The sequence below is a fragment of the Geotrypetes seraphini genome, chromosome 17, assembly GCF_902459505.1.
Source record: "Geotrypetes seraphini chromosome 17, aGeoSer1.1, whole genome shotgun sequence".
Taxonomy (NCBI): Eukaryota; Metazoa; Chordata; class Amphibia; order Gymnophiona; family Dermophiidae; genus Geotrypetes; species Geotrypetes seraphini.
This window is the reverse complement of record NC_047100.1, coordinates 20,328,740-20,352,433: the sequence shown is the minus strand read 5'-3', so window position 1 is coordinate 20,352,433 and position 23,694 is coordinate 20,328,740. Positions and strand designations below refer to the sequence as shown.

At 40.0% G+C, this 23,694-nt stretch overlaps 1 protein-coding gene across 3 annotated transcripts in view; it reads right to left on the bottom strand.

The window, feature by feature from the left end:
• Nucleotides 1-23,694, bottom strand: part of PTPRG (protein tyrosine phosphatase receptor type G) — a 720,636-nt gene that overhangs the window by 343,472 nt on the left and 353,470 nt on the right. For all 3 annotated transcript variants that reach the window (XM_033925773.1, XM_033925774.1, XM_033925772.1), the window contains exons 3-4: nt 15,623-15,802; nt 11,020-11,168 (exon numbers count right to left, since the gene is read on the bottom strand). In XM_033925773.1, the coding sequence (XP_033781664.1) occupies nt 11,020-11,168; nt 15,623-15,802 (329 nt within the window). The remainder of the gene's footprint in view (nt 1-11,019; nt 11,169-15,622; nt 15,803-23,694) is intronic.

Sequence of the window (23,694 nt, the reverse complement as noted above, 5' to 3'; positions counted from 1 at the left end):
AGAAAGGACATTCAAGTCATTTCATCACATATGGATATCCATTACACAAGTATCTTAAAACAGAAGATGTTCAGCATGACCATAAATTTTACAAAGTGAAAAATATTCAAATTATGAATGAAGTAAACAAGAGATGTTGACATCTGTGGCAGCACGACCACATTACAGAGGCATACCTCAACTCACACTGGCTTCCAAACCAGGAAAGAATACTATTTAAGTTCTACTGTATACTATTTAAAACTATAAACGGAAACAGCCAACCTACCTGAACAACCGTCTCATCCAAACTACCTCGATCAGACATAGAAAAACACACACCTCTTTCAAAGAAGTTAAACGGAAAAAACTATTTGATGGCCTCCTAGCCACTCAAGCAGCAAAAATAGATAACCAAATCCCCAATCTACTGATAACAATCCCAGACTACAAGATGTTCAGAAAAGAAATAAAAACTATACTCTTCAAGAAATCCCTGAAAACGGCTTAATACCATTAGTACCTTCCTTCTTCCCATCTTCTCCCTAACTCACCTATACTACCTGATCTACTCTTTACCTTCACAAGAAATGACCTGTGATCTTACTTTGTAACCCTCCTTATATAACTCTTTTGTAATCCACCTTAAACCGCAAGGTAATGGCAGAAAAGAAATCCTTAATGTAATGCAATCTTTTAAAATGAATCAATATCAACTCCCCACAGTAGATGAAGTTTAAATCAGGATTAGTAATTTCAAATTTCTATCAACTTCTCTTCAACACCATTCATTCAATAATTGATCATAGAGTTCTCATATAGTAAAATTTTAGTATGGGTAGAAAGAGACCTCAGCGGCTACATCTGTACCTGATTTAATCAACTAAGGTAAAAACCGAAGTGTAGCTAGCCTCCTCATTAGTCTCACTCCAACCACCATTATATTATTATATTAGTTTTTTTGTGCTTTTTATAAATATTTTTAAATTTCTTCTTATAGTTATATAACTTATCTTTTATATATAGCTGAACGGGGCTCCGACATAGATCCACGTTTCGCTAGTGCTGTTTCAAGGAGTAGACTGGTCTCCCTTGCCAATTTCACATTTGAGGGAGAGGAAATGGGACAGCATCCATGGGGGAATAGGGAGGTGATGTGCTTTAATCCCTCCAGTGGACAGCTGCTCAATCACACCATCTGTCTGAAACCTGGATGTGCCAAATTGTTGCTAGGTCCATCGACTCATGTTTGAATTCTAGAGACTTGATGATGATATTGAGTTTTTGTGGCAGAATACAGAAGTAGATTGCCGGACCTTTCTTCTGCACAGTATAAATTTGTTGTTGTCGCCGTTGTCATATCAAACGCGATCCTCCGCCTCCAACAATGCTCATCTGCTGCTGCCCAGATTGGTGGTACGTCATTAAGTCTGACATCTCCACTGAAACCTGTCCAACTTGGGAGGCCCTGCTGGTGATGAAACTACCGACGGCATAGCTTTCATCTTCATAGATGAACACAAGCCCAGTGGCATGACAGGCCCATGTATCATGATTGAGGTGCCAAGTACCAATAAATAACATAATCTATATTTTTAGACTTAAGGCGTCCCTTCTGTTTCTGAGATTGGAGTTGGATGTCCATATTTTGAACCCTGAACTCCATAATCCCACCCAGACTGTGCCCCCCTTGGCATATGGACATACTACAGTTTTAGATGTACGTATCTTGGCTTTATAAAAACAGGATTTCGACGTCCATGCAATATAGATATCTAAATGCCAATTTTCAAACAGCCAAAACAAAAATAGGGCTTCTAAAATAACCATTGTAATATAATAATACAGTAACATAGTAAATTAATTTCAGCAGATAAAATGGAACCTGACAGCAGATAAGGACAAGGTCCATCTAGTCTACCCAATTTAATCCCTACTGTAATACCATACACATCAAGGTGATCCAATGCCTTTCATCAAGGCTCCTCTGGACTTAACCTATACCTTCTTTTATTTTTGTACCATTTTCATCCCCACCACCTCCAATCCCTAGTCATGGAAATTAAAATTATTCAAATGTTAATGTAACTGAAAATATGGGATACATTAAAGTGATCTAATTAAAGCTTGAAGGCAAAAGCCTGAAATCAGATATTTAAATTCCCAGCTTTCATAACTTTATCAAAGACCATCACAAAGCTTGTTGTTTCGCTTTTCCCACAAGGGACATTACTTATGCATTTTCCTGTTTTCATCATTTCCTGATACTCTATTTCTGTTCTAGTTATGAAATTCTCTCATATCTATTCTTTTTTTGCTAGGTGGTGAGAGAAATGCATGGAAATAACCTAAACATACAAATTCATTTAATTTTTTATGTTCACAATGGCTGTTTGTTTATTTCCCTTTACATTTAATATACCCTATAGTACTAATCTAAAATGTATTTAGTATAAATGATAACAGTAATAACCATGGCAAAATACTATATAGATTATACATATAGATCTACTCCTTTTAACTTTGAAAACATTATATAAGATGAAAATCCAAACACAAAAAGTCGTAAGGAAGAGATGTCACCAGATATTATTCAATTTTTTGAGCTTTATTAGATCTGGACTCGACACGGCCAGTTTTTCAGCAGCCTGTGCCTTTTTCAAGAGTTAATATGCCTCAGTGAAGATCCATGTTTAAATCGATATATATGAAGATATAACTTCCATGAAGGGCAGCCTAAGGGATCTGGCCAATCGGAGTTTTAGGCCACTCTTATGGGAGGGGTTTTAGGTACCTGGGCCAATCAGGGCCTTAGGCCCCTCTCCGGTGTATCCTAGGATGCACTGGGAAGGGGGAAGAGCCACCATTCTGTAGAGATGGACCTACCGGCCAGAAGGAGTAAGCATCCTTCCAGCCGGCTAGTGAGAAATAGGTACAGGACGGGGTCCGTGTGGGCTTGGGGGTGTCTGGGTGAAGGGCATGTCTTCAGTAGGGGTTCTGGCAAGAGAGCATGGGCATCGCTTCTGCCAGTAATCGATTAAGGAAATGCAAGAGGCCTTTGCTGACAAGTATCCAGGAACAAAGCCACCAGCTAAACATTGTATTCAGAGTCTGGTTCGGAAATGTGGTCAAACCAGCTCTGTCGCACGGGCTCATGAACTGTTTACAGAGGAGCGAACCGTGAGCAAGGGGTTATGGCCACCAAGTTCTCGGACTTGTCCACATGTGATTTTTATCTGTGGGGAAATTTAAAGCAGAAAATGTATGCCAACAATCCACATATCCTGGATGAACTCAAAGGAAAACATCACGAACCCTCTCTGCAGCATCACTGTTGAAGAGGTGCAAGCAGTATCAGCCAACATGATCTGACATGCCCAAAGGTGCATAGACGTGAACGGGGACCACTTTCACCATCTGTTGTAACTTGTGGGTAAATGAATAAAAACAATCCACTTGCTCGTTCATCTTGTCATAGTATCGCCAGAGGTGGGCTACTTTTCCTTGGCCCATTCTGTATAATCAATGTGCAAATGGTGCTTACATTTAAGCGCTAACTCTCAAATTATAAATACAGTGCCCAAACAATTGGTGCCGACTAGAACTCCATTTAACATGATTCTACAAGGTGCACGTACCTTTTGAAAAACTGCATTATTTGTGCATCACATAGCTTTAGGTGCACCCATTTAGACTAGCTGGAACTTATATGCCTGCGTCTAAGTTATGCGCAGATCAGGCATATTTCTAAAACTCTGCTTATAACTTTTAGGAATGCCCACAATCTGCTCCTGGCCACGCATCCTTTTCAAATTCATGCACTTCTACTGCACATACTTTTTATAAAATCACATTTTAAATTGTGCTTGCAACTTTTAATTAGTGACGATTAGCATCTATTACAAGCTGTTAATTACAATATTGGTACCAATTAAGTTGTGCGCGCAAATCAGCTGAGGTATGATTATAGAATTTAGAGGGATGGTGTTTTCTAGGTCCTATTTCTTATTTGAAAGAGTATTTTGAAGTTGCATTTAGAAGTTTGTATATCCAGGTATCTAACTTTAGTCTAAATACACATGAGAGAGACTTGCATGCACACTGCACTTTAGCAGGGAGGGCCTGAAATCTTAAACAATTTTTACCCCTCAAGGATGAGAGTTGACTTGATATCCTTGGGAGTAAAGCCCGTAAAATAAATACAGACAAGAAATCTGACCATACAACCATGAAGCAGTACGATTGAATATCACTCAAGAAAAAGTGGGAAAAAAAATCAAGGCACTCTCTCTAAAAGTTGGCAATACAATAATGGTGTTTTTTTGGTGTCATTAAGTTTTAACATTTCTTCTCTTGAGAATTTAATTTGACTGATATTTAAACTTTTGCTTTGCTTGTCCCCTGGCACAAGTGATCTAATTAAAGAAGAGATGACCTATAAATTACATCTGGATAGTCAAGTGTAATCATTTCAGTGAATCAACTGCAATTATTCATAGCCATTAAAGATTAGACTTCTAAAAGTGGAACAGAGGACGATCTAATCAGTGAAATCAGATATCAGAATTTCATTAGAGAGTTTGGTGTTGGGTTAGTAAGTAGAAAAATATAAAAATCTTTCTTCCTGAAAGAAATAAGCTACAATATCAAGCTATCATGAGGGTGTCTCCAAACAGATGCTGTGAAAAGTCTCCATTCCTACTTTATAATACCTCTCTGATAAAATTCCAGAATTGTTTTGTTTTATTCTACTTTAGCACTGTTTCCTGGTAATATTTACAGCCATGAACAGATCAGGATTTTTCCAAATTCTATTTTATGGCAAAAATACTTACAAGTACAACACAAAAACTATCTGAATTTAGGAAAGCCTGGGACTAAGGTGTAAAGAAGGGCAAGCAATGTTACACTGATTTTTTTATAAAGTATTCCAGGGGAAGATCGGGGAAACAACACATTGGTAAGTCTGACTTTCAGTACTAGGCAAAATAGTGAAAACAATTATAAAAAATAAAATTGTGGACAAACATGATTTAATGGGACAGAAACAGTATGGGTTTAGCCAAGGGAGATATTGCCTCACCAATTTGCTTAACTTCTTTGAAGAAGTGAATAAACATGTGGATAAAGGTGAGACAATTGATGTAATATATCTAGATTTTCAGTAAGCTTCTGGCAAAGTTCATCATGGGAGGCTCCTGAGAAAATTAGAGTCACAGGATAGGAGGCAATAATCAATTTTGGATTAGGAATTGGTTATCAGATAGAAAACAGAGGGTAGGGTTAAATAGCTATTTTTCTCAGTGGAGGATGATAAATAGTGGAGTGTCGCAGGGATCTGTCCTGGGAGCAGTGCTATTTAACTTATTTATAAATGATCTGGAAATTGGAATGACGAGCGAGGTGATTAAATTTGCAGATGACACTAAACTGTTCAAAGTTGGTAAAATGCATGCAGACTGTGAAATATTGCAGGCAGACCTTAGGAAATTGAAAGACTGGGCACCCAAATGGCAGATGAAATTTAATGGGGACAAATACAAATTTATGCACATGCACATTGGGAAGAATAACTCAAATCGTAGTTACCAGATGATATGGTCCACCTTGGAGGTCAGTGCACAAGAAAAAGATCTGAGTGACATTGCAGACAATACGCTGAAACCTTCCACCCAATGTACGCCGGTGGTCAAAAAAGTACACAAGATGCTAGGAATTACTTAAAAAAAGGGATGGTTAACAAGACTAAGAATGTTATAAAGCCTCCGTCACTCAATGGTGTGACCTCGCATTGCAAATTGCATTCAATAAGATAAAGCAGAACTAGAAAAGGTTCAAAGAAGAGTGACCTAGATGATAAAGGGGATTGAACTCCTCTTATATGAGGAAAGGCTAGAGTGGTTAGGGCTCTTCAGCTTAGAACAGAGACAGCTGAGGAGAGAGATGACTGAAGTCTACAAAATCCTGAGTGGTGTAGAATGGGTATAGTTAAATCAATTTTTTTACTTCATCAAAAAATATAAAGACCAGGGGTCACTCGAAGTTATAGAAAAATACTTTTAAAACCAATAAGAGAAAATATTTTTTTCATTCAGAGAATAGTTAAGCTCTGGAATGCATTGCCAGAGGTTGTGGTAAGAGCAGATAGCGTAGCTGGTTTTAAGAAAGATTTGGAAAATTTCCTGGAAGAAAAGTCCATAGTCTATTATTGAGGAAGACATGGGGGAAGACACTGCTTGCCCTGGATCTGTAGCATGGAAAGTTACTACTATCTGGGTTTTTGCCAGGTACTAGTTGCATGGATTGGCCACCGAAAGGATGGGCTACTGGTCTAGATGGACTATTGGTCTGACCCAGTAAACCTATTTCTATGTTCTATAAAGAACAAAGAACTTCTCTCATATGAGGAAAGGCTAAAGAAGTTGGGGCTCTTCAGCTTGGAAAAGAGATGGCTGGTGGCATATGATTGAGGTCTACAAAATCCTGACTGGTGTAGAATGGGTAAGAAGAATAAATTGAGTTTTCACCCTTTCAAAAGGTGCAAAAACCAGGGGACACTCAATGAAATTACATTGAAATACTTTTAAAACAAGTTCACTCCTCCCTCAATATTCGCGGGAGTTAGGGGCAGAGCCGGCCCATGAATATTGAAAATTTGAGGATCTTTACAATATGGAAGGATTAACGCCCTGCCAAACGACTTCATCGAGATACATGGTTATGTTATAACTATTTCCAAAGCAGTTCCTTTTAAAAATGAATAAATTCTATTCATTTGTCTATTCTGGTTGTGTGTAAGCATGCACGTACTGTGTACTTATATGAATTTGTATTAAATCTGAGATGATACTGGTAAATTAAATGTTCAGTCTCAGGAAGATTAAATCCTTTCTAGAGTTTCTACTATTCACAAACATAATGAACCTAGAAATAAAATGAATATTGATTTGGACTGACATACTCATATCGGCAAAACAAGGAAAAAAAGGGAGAAAATTAAATGGCACAATCAGCTAACCATATCAAAGGCTTAGAGTTATCATCTGAACTGTAGAGGAAGGTATTTTTAATAACAGCATCACATTTAGAGTTCGAACAACTGTTTCAAGCAACTTATGAAAGCTAGTTGAGGAACTTAATTGAAAAACTCTGAAATGGAAAAACTCGTATCTATAGCCAATTAATTCAAACTATGAATCACCAAAAATATGATCTAGACAGGCTCCAATGAAGGAAATCAATTAATGTAGGCAGCCTTACCAACTAACACATTAGCTGTAATAATAAAAAAACAAACAGTGCACTTAGACAATAGGGCTCTGCATTGTATGTGGCATTTCTCACGAGGTTTTATAGAAACCAAGAAAACAGCAACAATCAGTACTTGTCTCAAGCTTTCTTGAATTCAGATATACTTTTGGTCTCCACCCCACCAGGAGGCCATTCCAAGCATCTGCCACCCTTTCCATGAAAAAGTATTTTCTCAGGTTACTTATGAATTTATTCCCTTTCACCTTTATCCTATGCCCCCTCATTTCCAGAGTTTTCTTTCAATTGAAACAGACTCATCTCCTATGCATTTATGCCACATAAGCATTTAAATGTCTATCATATCTCCCCTCTTCCACCTTTCCTCCAAAGTATACATATTAAGTTCTTTAAATCTGTCCCTGTATGCGTTATGATGATTGGTGCCAAGTGCAAATTATATCCTGGCGATTAGATGTGTAATGGTTGTTCTAGAATAAGAGCTTAAATCCATAGAGGGGCATAATCAAAAGAAACGTCTAAGTCCATTTACGTCCAACTTGCAAGTCGTCCAAAGTAAAAAAAACAGCTTAAGACACATTTTGAAAAATACGTCCAACTTTTTTTCGTTTTGAAAATCGTCTAATTATATGTCCTACCGATCTGATCGTCCAAGCTGCTAAATCGTCCATCTTTATACCTCATTTTCGTCCAAGTCCAAAATGCCTAGAACAAGCCCTGTTGAACGTAGGAGGGGTCTCCAAAGTGATTGACTGCACACCCAGACATGACACCTAAATAGTGGGGTGCCTTACAGGGCACTGCTGTGAACTTCACAAAAAGGGTGCTGTGTCTTCTCCTCCCTACAGCTCCCTTATAGGTTACGGTGAGGCTCCCAAACCATCTCTAGAATCCCCTAGACCCACTAATCTACCATCCCAATAGCCCTTATGGCTGCAGGAGCCACTTATATGCCAGTAAAAAAGGGTTTTGGGGGTGCATAGGGGAGTGCACATGTTTAAGTATCAATGCAGTGATTACAGGGGCTTATGGGCATGGGTCCTCCTCTCTGAGTCCCTAACCCATCCCCAAGCTGACTTAAGCCGACTCTGTGCTGGACGACTAGGCTTTCCTATGCCAGGTGGTCAGGTGATGATAGTCTGGAGGCTGAATTTTAAAGGTGTCATTAATATTTTTATGGGGATGGGGGCGGTGATGATCATTGGGGTAGTGTGTGGGGGTCTGTGTTATGTGTTTTCAGTGCTTATCTGGTGAGTTTAGGTGGGTTTTTGTGACTTAGACCATGTTTTACATGGTCTAAGTCACAATGTCCAAGTTCCGTCGATCGTGGGCTGTATAACTTTTGCTTATACATGCTGTACGACTAAGTCTAAGCCGGCCCATGTCCTGCCCATCTCCCACCCTCAACACTCCTCCCGAAACGCCCCATTTAGCTTTGGACGTTCAACGGCATTATGAAGGCCTAGGTCGTTTAGAAATACGTCCAAAACCTGTTTTTAGTATCGGCACTTGGACGTTTTTGAGAAATGTTCATCCAAGTGCCGACTTAGGCCATTTTTTGGACGTATTTCTCTTTCGATTATAAGCCCCACAGTTAATAGCTTAACATTGGGGCATGATCACTTAAGTCAGCTCATTAGCTAGAGTACATGCTCATCTTTGGTAGTTATGCTCTCAACTAGTATTCTAGAACCCCTAACTTGCCTATGCCCCTCCCAGGTCCATGTCCCCTTACAGTTGAACTTCATGGATTTTGCATACACAATTTGTAGAAGACCAACTAAAGGCAGTTACTCATGTAGCATTTTTCCTTGCTTTAACTACTGCAATAGCCTTTTAGTGGGAACCTCAAAGAAGCATCTGACAGTCCTACAAGTTGCTTAAAATGCCACAGCTAGAATCATCACTACTACTGGGAAATCTGACCATATATCTCCGACTTTAATCTCACCTCACTGGCTTCCAATTAAACAGCGAATCATCTTTAAGCTTCTCCGCCTAATTTACAAAGCTCTTCATAACTTAGCCACCTCCCCCCCGCCCCCCGCCCTCCCAATTTCCACATTGTTGAAGCGTTACCAACCTACCAGGATGCTACGTTCCTCTGGTGATTTTCTTCTGGTAGTTCCTTTCATACAATCGGTTTGACTAGAAGCTTATAGAAGATCTCTCTTCAGTGTTATGGGACCTAAACTTTGGAACACAATGATTTCAACTCTCCATAACCGCATAGAACTTAACGGTATTGCGGTACATAAACTGTTATTATTATTATAAATTGTCCAGCTTTGGATCTTTTAAGAAGAAGCTTAATACTATTCTTTTCCTTCGTGCCTTTGGGGTCTTCATGAGTGTATCCACTGTCTATCCATCTTGGTTTGGTATTTGTGTTAATTATCACTAACTGTTCATTGTCTATTGTTTCATTTAATGATATATATGTCTGTTGCAATCCGCCTAGAACTTTGGCTAGTGCAGAATAGTAATGAAGAAAATAAATAAAAATGCAAATTAGAATCAATTAAAGCTAATAATTGGTTACTACCAAATAGCAGCTAATTATTAAATTAAGTTATGCACGCTACTGATACTATTCTGTAACACGAGCAAGCATCTTTGTGTCCCAAGTACAAAATGGTGCACACGAGATTACAGAATTAGAGGACAATTTTCAATGCATAGGGTTTTGGGTGAAAACTACTAAAAATATATGAAGTCTTCCATTCAGTGCAAAAAAAACAACAACACATCATTGTGAGGAGTTGTTCCAAGAGGTGTTTAAGCTGTGAGGATAATTATGCATTTATACGGCATTTTCACAAGATTGTAGACTTTACTTACTAATCCTTCACCATTAAGGACTGAGAAGCAACCTGTCACAGCAATTGACTAGATTTCCCCCTCTCCCCTTTCCCCTTCCCAATATCCTATCACGTAATGTATCTTCCTCTTTAACCCACTCTACCTTCCCCTTTCTATCCTTTTTTACTCTCCTCTTGCTACTATAGATATTACCTGTATTTGTGAACCGCTCAGAAATTCCACAATGGGTGGTATGTCAAAATTAAATAAAACTTGGATATTTTCCCCTTTGTTGCTGGATATAGAAAAGCAATTGTTTGGCTGACTATCCAATAGCCAGAATCCAATATATCTAATTCAACATCAAAACTTGCAGCACTTTAATCAATTAGTGATCAATTAAGACCATACATAATGAAAATTTGAAATAAGAATGATCCTCAGAGGGCTAAACTACCCCAATGATTCGTGTGAAACAGATCACAAAATCTGATCTTCACTGGATCATAAATGATTTAATTACATTTTAACTTTTGTTTTAATCTTTTTAAATTTTTTCTACTTTTTTTCTTTCCTTCATAAATCATGTTATTTATACTCCAACATGTCCATGTTTCAAATAACTTCCATCAGGGTTTGGGGCTCCCAATGTTAGATTATCATGCATACGAGAAACCGCTCCTCTCCATAAGGGATCATGCTTTTATACGAAAGAGCATTTTACACGGCTGCTTTTAGCATTCACATTCCATACATTTACTTACTCGCTGAAAATTACTGTAAAATAAACATGGTAAGAGTAGCTGCAGTTGTTAACATCAGGCAAGTTTATTTCAGAAGTGCCACCTTAATAAGATATTGAAACAAAAGTGAAATTAATTTCAAATTTATAAGCTGTCTAGGTTTTAAGGTCATGTAGTAAGTTGATCACATGTGCATGGTTTTTTAGTCTTTAAATTGTTCTCTTACCTCCACGGGAAACCTCTTGCCATTGATGCTGTGCTCAGAGCCAGCTGAAGCATTACTCTGCCCCCAATGGAACTCCACTTTTTCTGCTTTGAACCTGCCTGGCAGCCCGGCACCGCTGATAAAATAATCATCCTTCAGAAGAATAGCAACTGCAAACAAGAGGAGATGGGGGGCATCAAAGAATTGACAATTACATTTTAAAGTTCATATCTGAGCACTCTAGGGGCTCCTTCTACAAAGGTGCACTAGCATTTTTAGTGCACACACGTGCTATAGCGTGCGCTGGCCAAAAAACTACCCCCTGCTTAAAAGGAGGTGGGTGCTAAAACCTCTAGTAAAAGGAGCCCTAGATTAAGAGAATATGATATTTGACACACAATTAAGAGAATGACACGGGGACAAATTTTCCCCCATCCCCACGGGAACTCATTTTCCTGAGTTCATTTCTTGTCCCTGCCCCATACATGCAAGCTCCATCCTCATCTGTACAAGCCTCAAACACTTTAAAATCATAAAAGAGAGCTTACAGGAAAGGGACAGTGACAAAACTCGCAGGGACAGGACGGGTAATTGAGTTCCTGCGGGGATGGGGACAAATTTGTCCCCATGTCATTCTCTACACACAATCTTTTTATCTATATCTATAGATGGATAGAGTTGCTTTTCTTAGTTTTCGTTTCATACGCTGGCAGTTTGAGCCCCACCCAAGGGCTTGGAAACTGGAGAGGTAGCATCAAAGTATGAATACATGAAGCTGCCATAGTAAAGACAAATGTCAAAGACATTTAATTCCCTGGCCAGAAAGCATTTTTTTCCATGGAAATGGACTTCAAAAACTGTAATCAATTCAAAACCAACTATTTGTTTGAAAGGTGCCTAAAAAATGTGCATTAAAATACAGCGAGAAAAGACCTCAGAGCTACTATTACCCTTTACAGCAATTCTGCTGCCTAATCTTTCCAGGGTTAGGAGTTAAAATACATCAGGAAAACCCCTCACTAAAATCAAGCAATTTTTCCTAAACATTGAAAGGGTACTTATGTTAATAACTCAAACTATTTCCTGCATCTTCCAATGACATTTATATGTCCTTAACAAAGGTCACTGCCTCAGTAAGATGTTGAGGATTTCCTCAATGAAAATGCAGAACTGTTTGCATGCACTGCCTCCTCTATAGGCAAATAGATCTCATGCGTGCAAACCTCTAATTGTAACCCCAAAACTTGACTTGATGAAGCTGAACACCCCCCTGCACTACGGAAATCTAGAAAAGGAACTTTAGAATGAAGCTGCTCCAGGTTTCAGGTTCAAGTCTGCCGTGGATTGTCTCTGCCATGGATGCAATATCTTAGATAGCCCTGCTTTAAAAATAGTATTGTGCTTCTGCTCCTATATATGACATTTACATACTAGGCAGATACCAAAAGGAAATGGGGACTTCTGTATGTTCCTACAAGCACCATCATTAAAAAGTGTTTTAAAATTCCATTTGGATACAAGACACTACATAATATCCAATTCTTATTGGGTTTACTATTAATCACAAAGAGCTTCACCAACTGACTATAGATTTGAAGAACTGAAGCAAATGAATACAAATCACATTAATCTCTTCCATGCTCAATGAAAAATGGAATATTCATTACAGAGAAAATATAGAGAATTACAAAAAAGGCCAACACATCTTAATAGGTGTCAAAATAGCACAAAATGAATTACTTCCAAACAGAGCATGCAATGGAAGCTTTCCATTTTAATTCTCCATCCCTAAAAAACATGCACTTGCACTTTTGATAGCACGCAAAGTGTGAAGATCTAGTGACTGTTTATGCTAAACAAATCTGTAATGCTATAAGAATAGTCTTACTAGGTCCAGTCCAGTAGCCCGTCCTCATGGTGGCCAATCCAGGTCACTGGTTCCTGGCAAAAACTCAAATAGTAGCAACATTCCATGCTACCGATCCATACTTACCTTTTTTCAAAGTACCTGGTGAATTAATTTATATGCTTCTTGTTATTTTATTATTAATCTTTTGTTAACCGCGTTGAACTTATGGTTATGCGATTTATAAGTACGATGTTATATTATGTTATATTTATTTATTGGGATGTATTAACCGCCTTTATGAAGAGAGATTCACCCACGGTGATGTATAGCAAGTTTTTAAAATCAAATACTCTTAAGTATTTTTCCTAATCTGTCCTGGTGGGCTCACAAACTATGGTACCCAGAACAATGGAGGGTTAAGTGACTTGCCCAGGGTTACAGGAAGTAGCACTAGAATCAAACCCACAACCTCAGGGTTCCGAGGCAGCACTCCTAACCAGTGGGTCGCATCTCCACTCCATAATGCACTGGTACAATGGACACTGCAGATATAACCAGATCCATGTGTACAGTCATGAAGTATTACTGTATATATTCTGAAGAAAGAAAGTAAATTTGTGTACGCCTTAATATATAAGGCACAAAGGTATTCAGCAGAGTCTTATAAAAACTTGATCAATTATAGATCATTTACGACTAGGGGGTAGTTTATATGGTTTTAAATGACTAATTAAAATGATAATTATAAGGATGCACAAGTCAAAATATTTATATAATTTATCTAGTTTGCAGTATTTTACTTCTTACTGTGCTATGCCCCAGGGCAAATACCACAGTGTCACTGCATTAGCTTCTATACTCTGCTTGAAAATAAAATGCAGACAGCTGATATAACAAAGAAATCCTAAGCAGGAGAATCACCACTAGTAAACTGTATGGAAAGTGTTGCAATTTCATAACTAATTGAACCGCGAATGTTTATGGCTCCCTTCTTCACCTAGTCTATATAAGAGGGCATTTGAGAAAACATGAATTTGTATTTCACTTACTTTTGCAAAGATAAAGTTGAGAGTTAGGTTGACTGAAAATATAGTTATGACAAGAAAGGCACTTTAAAACAACTTATTCGTTGCATGTTTGAGGCTCTTATCTTTCATCAATCCAGTTTAGAATATGCTATCACTCAGATTCAAGATGAGAAATCAACAGATGACATCATGAACTACAACCAAGGTAGGACATGAATTGAGGTCGCAGGGTGCAGGATGATAGACTTAGAAGTAACATCAATAATAATAACAACTTATTTTTATATACCGCCATACCACAAACAGTTCAAAGCGGTTTACAGGGGAAGAGACTGTATACTGACAGTGACATTACAGAGAACTTTCAAAATTATATTGGCATGTTAAGCTTAGTCAAGTTTATCTGGAAGTGTTTTGGAAGTGCATCAAGGTTGAAGTGGGGTCAGAGAAATTTGTCAAAGATAAGTTTTGATTGACTTCCTAAACGTTTGCTATGAAAGAAAAATTTTTTCATAGAGAGGGTGGTAGATGTCTGGAGTATCCTCCTGGGCAGTGGCATAGTAAGGGGGGGGGTGGCGAGGGGGGTGGTCCATCCTGGGCACCACGTTGGTGGGGGCGCCAGTACCCTTCCTCCTCTCTGCCCCCTCTGTCTCTTCCCACTCCTCCCCTCACCACGCGCATGCCCCCTTCCCTTCCCCGTACCTCTAGATGTTCACCACCATGAGCAACTTCAACATGTTCCTCACGACCGCGTCAACTCTCCCGCTCATGTCACTTCTGGGTGCTGCACTTAGGAAACGACATCAGAGCCGCTGGAGTCACGAGGAGCACGTTGAAGTTGTTACTTGTGGCAGTGCACAACTAGAGGTATGGGGGAAGGGAAGGGAGGGCACGCACGGCAGGGAGGGGTGGGAGGCGGAGTCTCCGCCCATGGGGCCTCTCACCCTCACTATGCCACTGCTCCTGTGGAAAGTGGTGGAGGCAAAACCAGAAATGAAGTTGAAAAAAAATGCATGGGATAAACACAGAAGATTCCTAAATAGAAAGAGGATGGAATCAAAGCAAACCTTAAAATAATCTTCACACTTTAAACAGGGTATAGAGGGTTGTAACTTGCACAGAGTGGCAGGTACAACTCTGGCTGTCTTGTTAGGCAGAATGAATGAACCATACAGGTCTTTATCTGCACTCAATTACTACTGTATGTTACTATAGAACAAGCATGAAATTTATTTCTACAGTTCACCTTGGATGCTCTCACAAATTTATCCTACTTCGCTTAAATTGTTGGGTTTCTTTAAAATTTAAATGTGGACCACTAATAAATGCATATTGTTGAATTAATTTACTAGTTAATATTCAGTCTACAGCGGTCATCTTAAAAAAAAATAAAAAAAAGGCCATTACAAGATAATTGAGAACCAGATATTCAGGGCCAGGTCATACCCAAAGACAAGTATCAAATATCTGGTTCATCAGTGAGCACCAGAAGTTTTCTGGGTATGCCACTGGTGCTGAATATCAGCAGTACCTGGATAACATCTGGTTCCTTTTTAGCTCTATCCTCGGTCCACCTGATAATGCTGAGGCAGTCAGGCCTGATATTCAGTAGCACTTTCTGGTTATAAGCCAATGAATCACCAGCCCAGGATCAGCCCAAGTAGGTGCCACTTCTAGTCATCTCATGCTGAATACCAACTCCTTAGTTTACTAGTAGGTCCACCAAGTGAGGTCCCTTATGGCTTACCTGTCTTCCCTGTGTTTTTCATCCAAGTTTTATTGGAGGACTCATTGTCAAAGCCATCAAGTCGCAGTTCTTGGTATTCATCTCCAACCTGCGTGTTCCAATCGGAAATATCTATTGGAGATTGGTGGACGCCTCCACAGTCTATACTTGATATTACCCAGTTTTCAGGCCCATATAAACCTGTTCAAAAGAGAAATCATCATTTTCATTACTGAGGGTCACAGGTCAGGACAAAATCAAGTAAGCACAGCTAAATACAAAATTCCAATTGTCTTCATAAAATTTATTCTCAATCTATACATATTTATACTTTTATTTACTTTTCAAATGCAATAAATGTAATATTTCCTTGAGCGGTAAAGAACAATGCTCGGTTTTTAAAGAGTTTTCAGAAATGCTCTCTCCATAAATTCATTTGTTGTAAAATTGCAAGATACACATACTTATAATTTTACCAGTACATGAAGGTTTCAATTTTGTGTACAAAGGAGTGTTGTTTCTTTCGAAATAAAAACTGCAAACCAAATGCTGCTGTATACATGGAAAATAATAACAAAATCATTAATGGATAAGTAATTTTAATGGCATGACCCCCAAACAGTGCATTTTTGTTTGATCTCACCATTGACCTAGAGCAGCAATATCAAAGTCCCTCCTCGAGGGCCACAATCCACTCTGGTTTTCAGGATTTCCCCAATGAATATGCATGAGATCTATTTGCATGCACTACTTTCATTGTATGCTAATAGATCTCATGCATATTCATTGGGGAAATCCTGAAACCCCGACTGGATTGCGGCCCTCGAGGAGGGACTTTGACACCCCTGACCTAGAGGAAAGAGGATAATTATGAGTTCCTCTTAGATTCGTGCAGGGCTGCAAGGGGATTTTACAAATTGATTTTAAAGGCCTATATTTCAGGGGCCTAGGCTTTTGGAGAATTGCACTTAACGCCACCTAACTCACACTGTGCCCATAAAAACACCCACTTAGGCATTAGGTGCCGCTAAGCGCCATGCGATAGGTGCCTTTTATAGAATCGGGTAGGTGCCTATCACCCAATTAATTTTTTTCCAATTATTGAAGCTATTAAGGGAATTTTGCCAATTAAGTGTGCCTAACTTTGGGCACCCATTAGAGCAGTGTATCACAAACTGTGTGCCGCAGCAAAATTCCAGGTGTGCCACGAGATGTCAGTGAGCAGGAGAGGAAACGGCTGACTGCCTACGGAATGCGCCTCTCGTGGCAAGAGAACCATCCTGTAGACAGTCAGCCAATGCTTCTCCTCCACTTCCAGCACCTCCCTCACTGGCGGCTCAGGACCCTGTCTGGAGGGTCTCTGCACATGCACGGATGTTGACATGACGACATCACACATGCACGTGATGTCATTGAGTCGACGTTCACGCATTTCCGGATGCCCTTTAGCCGCAGCACCGAGTTTAGCGTGTTGCAGTTCCGAAGAGTTTGCGAGACACTGCATTAGAGAATCTGACCCCAAGTGCTACCGGTGAATACAGACTCTCCAGACTAAATTATACTGAAAAGAGAATGACACAGGAACACATTTTCCTTTCCTGTCCCAGAGCGTTCTTTTCCTGTCTCTGCCCCATTCATGTAAGTTCTGTCCCTCATCTGCAAAAGCCTCGAATACTTTAAAATCATAAGTGCCCGAGGCTTGTGCTGTTAAGACAGAGCTTACAGGATTGGGGCAGGGACAGAGAGAGCGACAAAACTCATGGGGATGGGGGGGGGAGGGCAGGGAAATCGAGTTCCTACGGGGCAGGGAAAAATTTGTCCCTGTGTCATTCTCTAATACTGAATACACATACCAGAAAAATACACAATATGCAGCTCAAAGACTTAAAAAAAAATATATATATATAAGAAATTGTTCACTGTTCCACAAACTGAAAATATTCTTTTAGAAATTAAAATGGATTGATGTTTATTAATAGGAAGGAAAGAACCGAGTCTTACTGCAGGTTTATTTCATGTAGTACAAGGAATTTAAACAGACAAAGAAATTCTACAAGTAAGGTCTGTGTGTCAAAAGTGTGACACACCGTGTCTCTCAATCAGGTGACAAATACAGACCTACTTTCAGGAAAACAGTTGCTGTCTTGCCTGTTAAACAACATTCCTTAACAGCTATTCAAACAGCAGCACTTACTAAAGTCATTCCCACAAAATGCATTTCTTGCCTTTTACATACTTACCAACTTTAAAATGATAGAACTGACTTTCTTCGGTAGCTAGAATATAAGGTTGCTGGAATTCTAGCTGAATTAGGGCTAGATTCAATAAGTCCACCGATCAACTTCTGACCACTTTGTGATCCCTTTGCGACCCAATTTCCCTCCGATTAAAAATGGCTACGGACCTTTATGTGAAGAAAATAAATAAAAACAAGAGAAAAAGGAAGCCGATATGGTTCTCCAAACTAGTGGTGGAGAAAATAAAGGCGTTCGTGAAATATAAAAAAAACCAAGAAGAGGAGTGCAGAAAGGTCTAGAGGGTAAAACTGAAAGAAGCCAAGAGATACATCTGGCGAAAGCATAGGTGGAAGAACAAATGGCTAAAAATGTAAAAAAGGGAGACAAAATTTTTTTCTGATATATTAGTGAAAGAAGGAAGATGAAAAATGGAATTGCTAAACTAAAAGATGCTGGGAACCGATATGTGGAGAGTGATGAAGAAAAAACAAATGTGCTAAACAAATACTTCTGTTCTGTGTTCACAGAAGAAAATCCTGGAGAAGGACCGAGATTGCCTGGCAAAGTTACACGAGAAAATGGAGTAGATTCTGCGCCGTTCACGGAAGAAAGTGTTTATGAGCAACTTGAAAAACTGAAGGTGGATAAAGCGATGGGACCAGATGGGATACATTCCAGGATACTAAGGGAGCTCAGAGAGGTTCTGGCAAGTCCTATTAAAGACTTGTTCAACAAATCTCTGGAGATGGGAGTGGTTCCCAGGGATTGGATAAGAGCGGATATGGTCCCTATTCACAAAAGTGGTCACAGGGATGAAACGGGAAACTACAAGCCGGTGAGCCTCACTTTGGTTGTTGGAAAATAATGGAAGTATTGCTGAAAGAAAGGATAGTGTACTTCCTTGAATCTAATGGGTTACAGGATCCGAGGCAACATGGCTTTACAAAAGGTAAATCGTGCCAAACGAACCTGATTGAATTTTTTGATTGGGTGACCATAGAGTTGGATCGAGGACATATGCTAGATGTAATTTACTTAGATTTCAGCAAAGCCTTTGATACAGTTCCTCATAGGAGGCTGTTGAACAAACTTGAAGGGCTGAAGTTAGGACCCAAAGTGGTGAACTGGGTTAGAAACTGGCTGTTGGACAGACGCCAGAGGGTGGTGGTTAATGGAAGTCGTTCGGAGGAAGGAAAGCTGAGTAGTGGAGTCCCCCAAGGTTCGGTGCTGGGGCCGATCCTGTTCAATATCTTTGTGAGTGACATTGCTGAAGGGTTAGAAGGAAAAGTGTGCCTTTTTGCAGATGATACCAAGATTTGTAACAGAGTAGACCCCGAAGAGGGACTGGAAATATGAAAAAAGGATCTGCAAAAGTTTGATGAATAGTCTAATATCTGACAACTAAAATTCAATGTAAAGAAATGCAGAGTAATGCATTTGAGGATTAATAATCGGAAGGAACCATATATGCTGGGAGGTGAAAAGCTGATATGGACAGACAGGGAGAGGGACCTTGGGGTGATAGTGTCCGAAGATCTAAAGGTGAAAAAACAGTATGACAAGGTGGTGGCTGCTGCCAGAAGGATGCTGTGCTGTATAAAGATAGGCATTGGTGAGGCCCCACTTGGGAGTATTGTGTTCAGTTTTGGAGACCGTATCTGGCAAAGGACGTAAGAAGACTTGAAGCGGTCCAGAGGAAGATGACAAAAATGATAGGCTTGCGCCAGAGGACGTATGAGGAGAGACTGGAAGCCCTGAATATGTATACCCTAGAGGAAAGGAGGGACAGGGGAGATATGATTCAGACGTTCAAATACTTGAAGGCTATTAACGTAGAACAAAATCTTTTCCAGAGAAAGAAAATGGTAAAACCAGAGGACATAATTTGAGGTTGAGGGGTGGTAGATTCAAGAGCAATGAGGGGTGGTATATTCAAGGGCAATGTTATGAAATTCTACTTTATGGAGAGGGTGGTGGAGAGGAAATGCGCTCCCGAGAGAGGTGGTGGAGAGGAAAACGGTGACCAAGTTCAAAGAAGCGTGGGGTGAACATAGAGGATCTAGAATCAGAAAATAATATTAAATATTGAACTAAGGCCAGTACTAGGCAGACTTACATGGTCTGTGTCTATATATGGCCGTTTGGGGGAGGATGGGCTGGAGAGGGCTTCAATGGCTGGGAGGGTTTAGATGGGCTGGAGTAAGTTTTAACGGAGATTTCAGCAGTTGGAACGCAAGCACAGTACTGAGCTTTGGATTCTTGCCCAGAAAAGCTAAGAATAAAAAAATTAAATTGAATCAGGTTGGGCAGACTGGATGCTCCATTCATGTCTTTATTACATTACATTAGGGATTTCTATTCCGCCCTTACCTTGCGGTTCAAGGCGGCTTACAAAAGATTTATAAACTGGGTTACAATGGAGGAACCGATGATAAATTAGGGTGGTAAATAGATAATTTCGGGCAAGGATAGATACCGTTTACAGGAAGTGTGTTAATGGAGGTTACATTAGTAGCATAGTTATTATTGCTGGTGTAGTGAGGGTAGATTTTTTGTCTATTTTGGCGTTGTTAATAGTAGGTGAAGTTAGGGCTGATTTAGGAATTTCTTAAAAAGTATTGTTTTTATTTCTTTTCTGAATGTCTTATAGTCTGACGTGGTCATCAGCAGGTTAGAGATCCTGGTATCCAGTTTTGCGGCTTGAGTGGCTAGGAGGCCGTCATGAAGCTTTGATCTTTTTACTTCATTGATCGGAGGAGGTATGAATGGGGAGTGCACTTTTCTGTGCCTGAGTGTGGTTGCTTGGTTGAGGCGGTTATTCAGGTAAGAAGGACTGTCTCCATTTAGGGATTTAAATAGCATGCAGTAGATTTTGAATTGTATTCTTTCTTGGATTGGTAGCCAATGTGAGTTGATATAAGCTTCTGTGATGTGGTCATATTTTCTCAATGAGAAGATGAGTCTCAAGGCTGCATTTTGGATTGTTTGAAGTTGTTTGATCATAGTAGCAGGGCATGGGAGGAAAAGGATGTTGCAGTAGTCTAGCAGTCCTAGGATTAGGGATTGTACTATAAGCTGGAATTGATTTCTTTCAAAGAATTTCCGGACTTTTCTCAGATTTCTCATGATTGTGAAGGATTTCTGGATTGTTTTGTTTATTTGTGGTTACATGGTACAGCATCTATCTATGGTCATTCCTAGTAGTTTTATGGTGGATTGGATGGGATAGTTGATTGAGTTGAGTTCTAAATTGGTTGAGGTTTGGATTTTGTCATTTTCGAAGAGGATGAATTTAGTTTTGTCTGGATTGAGTTTAAGTTTGTGATCTTTCATCCATAACATAACTGTATTAAGTGTTCGTTGTAGGATGTTTGGCGTGGTGGGTTTAGGCTGATCATAAGGTATGAGGATGGTAATGTCGTCCGCGTAGCTATAGGTGCCGTCATCTACTATGTTATCTACTATGTTACCGTTATCTGCCGTCATCTACTATGTTACTATGACCCGATTCACTAACCTCTATCCAGATCATCCTCCAAACTGCACATGCAAATAAGGAGGAATGGCATTCAATTGATGGCGGGCAGTGACTCACTAACAAAAAACCTGCAACACCGACTGGGCTGGCCGATCACAAACAAGCAACTGCTGAGGACCAGTCTCTCAGGTCCTTTCTGGCTGCCCTGCTCTCTGCCCCATCTCCTGCTCTCGCCCTGAATCTCTCCTGCCACCCTGATTCTCCTGCCCTTCCCCGTAATGCAAGCCCGTGGTTTTAACCCATGGGCTTAAAGCGGGCTAAAACCACAGGCTTGGGAAGAAAAGAAACAGCAAAAAAAAAAAAAAAGAAGAAGAAATTTCCTACTCTGCCGGGCACGGAGGGCCAGCGCATGTGCAGACCATCTACAGATAGTCTGCGCATGCGTTGGGATCGCTATATAGCGATCCAGGAGCTCGGTTGGGGGCATGATTCCGATCGCCCTCATTTGCATGAGGGCAATTCGTGAATCAGCCCCCTGGACACGGATCGGACCCCTCACAGATCGAATCCGATCCATGCCCTTAGTGAGTAAAATGGTGTGGTAGACTTGTTAGTGAACTTTTAAAGGTAATATAAAGAAATAAAATAAAACAAAGCATAAAGGAGATAAGCGGATACCTTTTTTATTGGTAGCCCTTCCTCAGAAACAAGCACATGTTGACAAATATCAATATATGTAAGTAAAACCTGAAAGCATTCCAATGACAGTGTCACAAGAAGAGGGAGGGGTGAGCAAGGTGAGAAGCAAGAGGGCTAGGTGGGTGGGAGACAGAGATACGGATGGATGATAGGAAGATGACAAAGCAAGTTCAATTCATGATTTGTAATGCAAAAGTAAACAAAGGTCTTTGTTACATCCTGTCTGGTGTGTGTCGATATTTTGACTATGATAGTTCTAGATCTCATAGCCATTTCTAAGAAAACAGCAATAAGATGGACGGAGTAGGATAGTGGTCAGTGCAGTGGACAGTAAACAATGGGACACGAGTTCGAGTCTCACTTGAACTCTCTAATTTCAGTGCAAATACGCGAGTCTTCCTAGAACATAAATATATCTCTTCTACATGCATATATAAGTGACCTGCGAGCCTGAGGGCTTTTGTAGTGGTGGATGTTTAGGTATAGTAGATGTTCTCTGTTCCTGGAGAGCTGAACATACAATATCAAGGAGTTTAGGTAGCATTTGTACCCTTTACTTAATGTCCACTCCAATGACCACTAGCCCACCCCCTGCACTGCTGAGATGTCTGTGTGGACAGTTTACTAGGAATGCTTCCCCAAAAGACCCCTTAATGTGCTAAAACTATTAAGTGCACAACTGCAGCGTAGCTATAGGTGGGCTCAGGCCCACCCAATTTCAAAACATCTATAAGAAGCATAGAAACATGATGGCAGATAAAGGCCAAATGGCCCATCTAGTCTGCCCATCTGCAGTAAACATTATCTCCGAGAGATCCCACATGCCTATCTCTATAAGGTAGAAGGTAGGGAGTCCCAAGCCTCACCAGCTACAAAATACCCCGAACTCTCCTCCCACGTACCTTTAAAGGGATGATCTTTGCCAGCAGCGAGCAGCCTGACTGAAACACCCTGCTCACACCGGCCCCGTTGCCTTCCTGCTGACGCATTTCACCTCTGCGGACACAACAGGTTGCATCAAAAGGAAGGCTGTGGCGAGCGGCACATATCGGTGGCCTAGTGGTTAGAACCACTGCCTCGGCACCCTGAGGTTGCAGACCGCAATCCCTGTGCCGCTCCTTGTGACCCTGGGCAAGTCACTTGACCTTCTGTTGACTGAAGTTCCATAGAGCCCGCCAGGACAGATAGGGAAAAATAGAGTACGTGAATGTGAAAACTGCCTTGATGGTCTTGTGAAGGGTGCTATATAAGTATCTTAACATAACTTAACATCTTCCTGTATCACTGCAATAGAAAGTTTTTTCCTTCCTATTTTATAAGCTCTTTGATTCTGTCACAAAGATCAACCGGCACCTGAACATACACAACAGCAGTTGTGATACTTCTCAGCATCCTGCTTAATTAGAATAATGGATTTTGTGATCCAAAAAGTCACATTAATCTTTCAAACCATTCTACATACACTTTTCAAAGCACAACTTTAAAGACATCCAACTTTCTGGGTTTTTTTATGCCATGATAAGTAGATAACACGGCATATTGTCCCCTACACATTTCATTTCAACACATCTTTCACATCAATGCAAATATAACCCACCAACCGCTAAACCATAATATAATAGCTTCACGCAAATAGAATTCATTTGTAGCCGGCAGAAAATTCAAGTGCAACCCTCTTG